This window comes from Pteropus alecto, unplaced genomic scaffold (assembly GCF_000325575.1).
Source record: "Pteropus alecto unplaced genomic scaffold, ASM32557v1 scaffold339, whole genome shotgun sequence".
Classification (NCBI taxonomy): domain Eukaryota; kingdom Metazoa; phylum Chordata; class Mammalia; order Chiroptera; family Pteropodidae; genus Pteropus; species Pteropus alecto.
This window is the reverse complement of record NW_006442509.1, coordinates 395,152-397,175: the sequence shown is the minus strand read 5'-3', so window position 1 is coordinate 397,175 and position 2,024 is coordinate 395,152. Positions and strand designations below refer to the sequence as shown.

At 57.7% G+C, this 2,024-nt stretch overlaps 1 protein-coding gene and 1 pseudogene across 3 annotated transcripts in view; both read left to right on the top strand.

Moving 5' to 3' along the window:
• Positions 1 to 120: 120 nt before the first annotated feature.
• The window catches only part of CUNH21orf2 (chromosome unknown C21orf2 homolog), a 7,359-nt gene continuing 5,455 nt past the window's right edge, over positions 121 to 2,024 (top strand). Inside the window, exons 1-2 of one of the 3 annotated variants that reach the window (XM_025040303.1) lie at positions 121 to 301; positions 1,804 to 1,822. In XM_025040303.1, the coding sequence (XP_024896071.1) occupies positions 225 to 301; positions 1,804 to 1,822 (96 nt within the window). In that variant the 5' untranslated portion in view covers positions 121 to 224. The remainder of the gene's footprint in view (positions 302 to 1,803; positions 1,823 to 2,024) is intronic. The other 2 variants (XM_006922554.3, XM_025040304.1) reach the window with 2 other exon arrangements.
• On the top strand, positions 1,477 to 1,595 carry LOC112471654 (annotated as a pseudogene).

Below are 2,024 nucleotides of genomic sequence, written 5' to 3'. Positions count from 1 at the left end.
CACAGCGGGAGGGGGCGGAGCCACGGCGGGGAGCGCAGGCCCAGGCGGCCCCACTGCGCTCGCGCCGCCCCGCCCCTTCGCCGGGGGGCCAATGGGCTTGCAGGGCCTGCCCCTGACGACGCGGTCCACGCCCCCTGGAGACGCGCCAACGCGGAGCCGAAATCCTCCCGGTTGCTGGCGGGTCCAAGGCCCGGCCAGGGTCTGGGTCCCCGCGGCCTGCCACCATGAAGCTGACGCGGAAGATGGTCCTGTCACGGGCCAAGGCCTCGGAGCTGCACAGCGTGCGGAAGCTCAACTGTTGGTAAGGCCCAGAAGCCGGGCCGTCCCCGCGGCCCGCACGCCTGCCCTCAGACCGTCCACTAGGCGCCTCCGACCTGGGATGGGGACCTACGCCCGCACCCTCTCCCTGGGATGAGGCCCCCACTCGCACTGCACCTCCTCCCGGGGTTGAGGCCCCCTTCATATGGGCACCTCCGCCCTGGATTGGGGCCCCACTCTGCCCCGACCCCCCGCACCGCCGCCCTGGGTTGGGACCCCCTCGCACCGCACCTCCACCCTGAGTTAGGGTCCGCCTCCCGGCACCTCTGCCCTGAGATGGGGCCCCCTGCTCAGCGTCTCTGCTCTGTGGAGGAGCATTTTGGGGTGGAGGGGACACCTTCAGCCTAGCCTTCCTGGTCTCTGTCCCAGGCTGCCCTTCCAGATTTCGAAGGCCCACAGCTTCTGGGAGGTGCTGCACAAACTCAGGTGGCCATTGGCAAAGGTCATTCCAGAATGTTCACACATAGCCCGCCCGTCGCAGAGGTCCTGCTCAGCGTCTCTGCTCTGTGGAGGAGCATTTTGGGGTGGAGGGGACACCTTCAGCCTAGCCTTCCTGGCCTCTGTCCCAGGCTGCCCTTCCAGATTTCGAAGGCCCGCAGCTTCTGGGAGGTGCTGCACAAACTCAGGTGGCCATTGGCAAAGGTCATTCCAGAATGTTCACACACAGCCCGCCCTTCGCAGAGGTGTTTCAGACACAGGCTCCAGCCTGCTAGCCTTGCTTAGAACAATTAGAATTGTTCTAAAACTCATGGTGGGGCTTCTAGATAACTTTAGTGGGGTAGATAGTTACCTCTGAGGATGGGTCCGATTTGTGACACTGCCAGTCATTGGGAGCCAAGTCTCCTAACCAGGTGGCAGGCCAGGTGACTAACACCATTTCTAGGGAAAAGAAAAAGCTGAGAGGCTACAGGTAGGAGTCAGTAATATTTCCGTAACTGGGTCCTGGGGGAGGGAGGAGCTCTCCCAAGGTGACTCTGGGAGGTGACCGCGGGATATAGGTGCTGCAGGGTCAGTGCAGGGTGGTGTAACTGGGCCACGAAAGGACCAGAAGCGCTTCGTGTCCGCCTGAAGGACGTACAACCACGAGATGACTTTTGACACTTTGTCGATTTCTGGGCGAGCTTTCTTTCACTTTGTCGTTGAAATTATGGCCTCTTAGTATACGGCCATGCTACCCTGAACAAGCCCCATGCCGTCCGATCTCGGAAGCTAAGCAGGGTCAGGCCTGGTTAGTACTTGGATGGGAGACCGCCTAGGAAGGCCAGGTGCTGTAGGCATGAAAAATAAAAAAATAAGGGATTGTAAGCTGACAAGGTCCTTGCAATCTGTGAGGTCAACCAAGGGTTGCCTCGCCTAAAAAAAAAAGAAAGAAATCATAGGCTCTTAACATTTCTAAGCATTTTTCATTAATTTTTTGAATTTTTATTTTTAATTTTTTGTATTCACCTTTAATAAAATTAAAGTATGTGTCTCTTCTTTCCCCAGGGGCAGCCGCCTCACCGATGTAAGTATTCTGCTGGCTGCCTCCAAAATGCACCCCGATGCCCGAAGCTGCAGCCTCCCCTACAGGAGAACTGTTTAAGGGACAGAGCTGCACCCATTCCTTCCGGGCCCTAAACTGGCACTTGTGTGGCGGTTGTCATGAGCGAGGCAGGACCATTGGTACAAGGAACCCACATTTATTTTTAGGTCATTTAAACATCTCA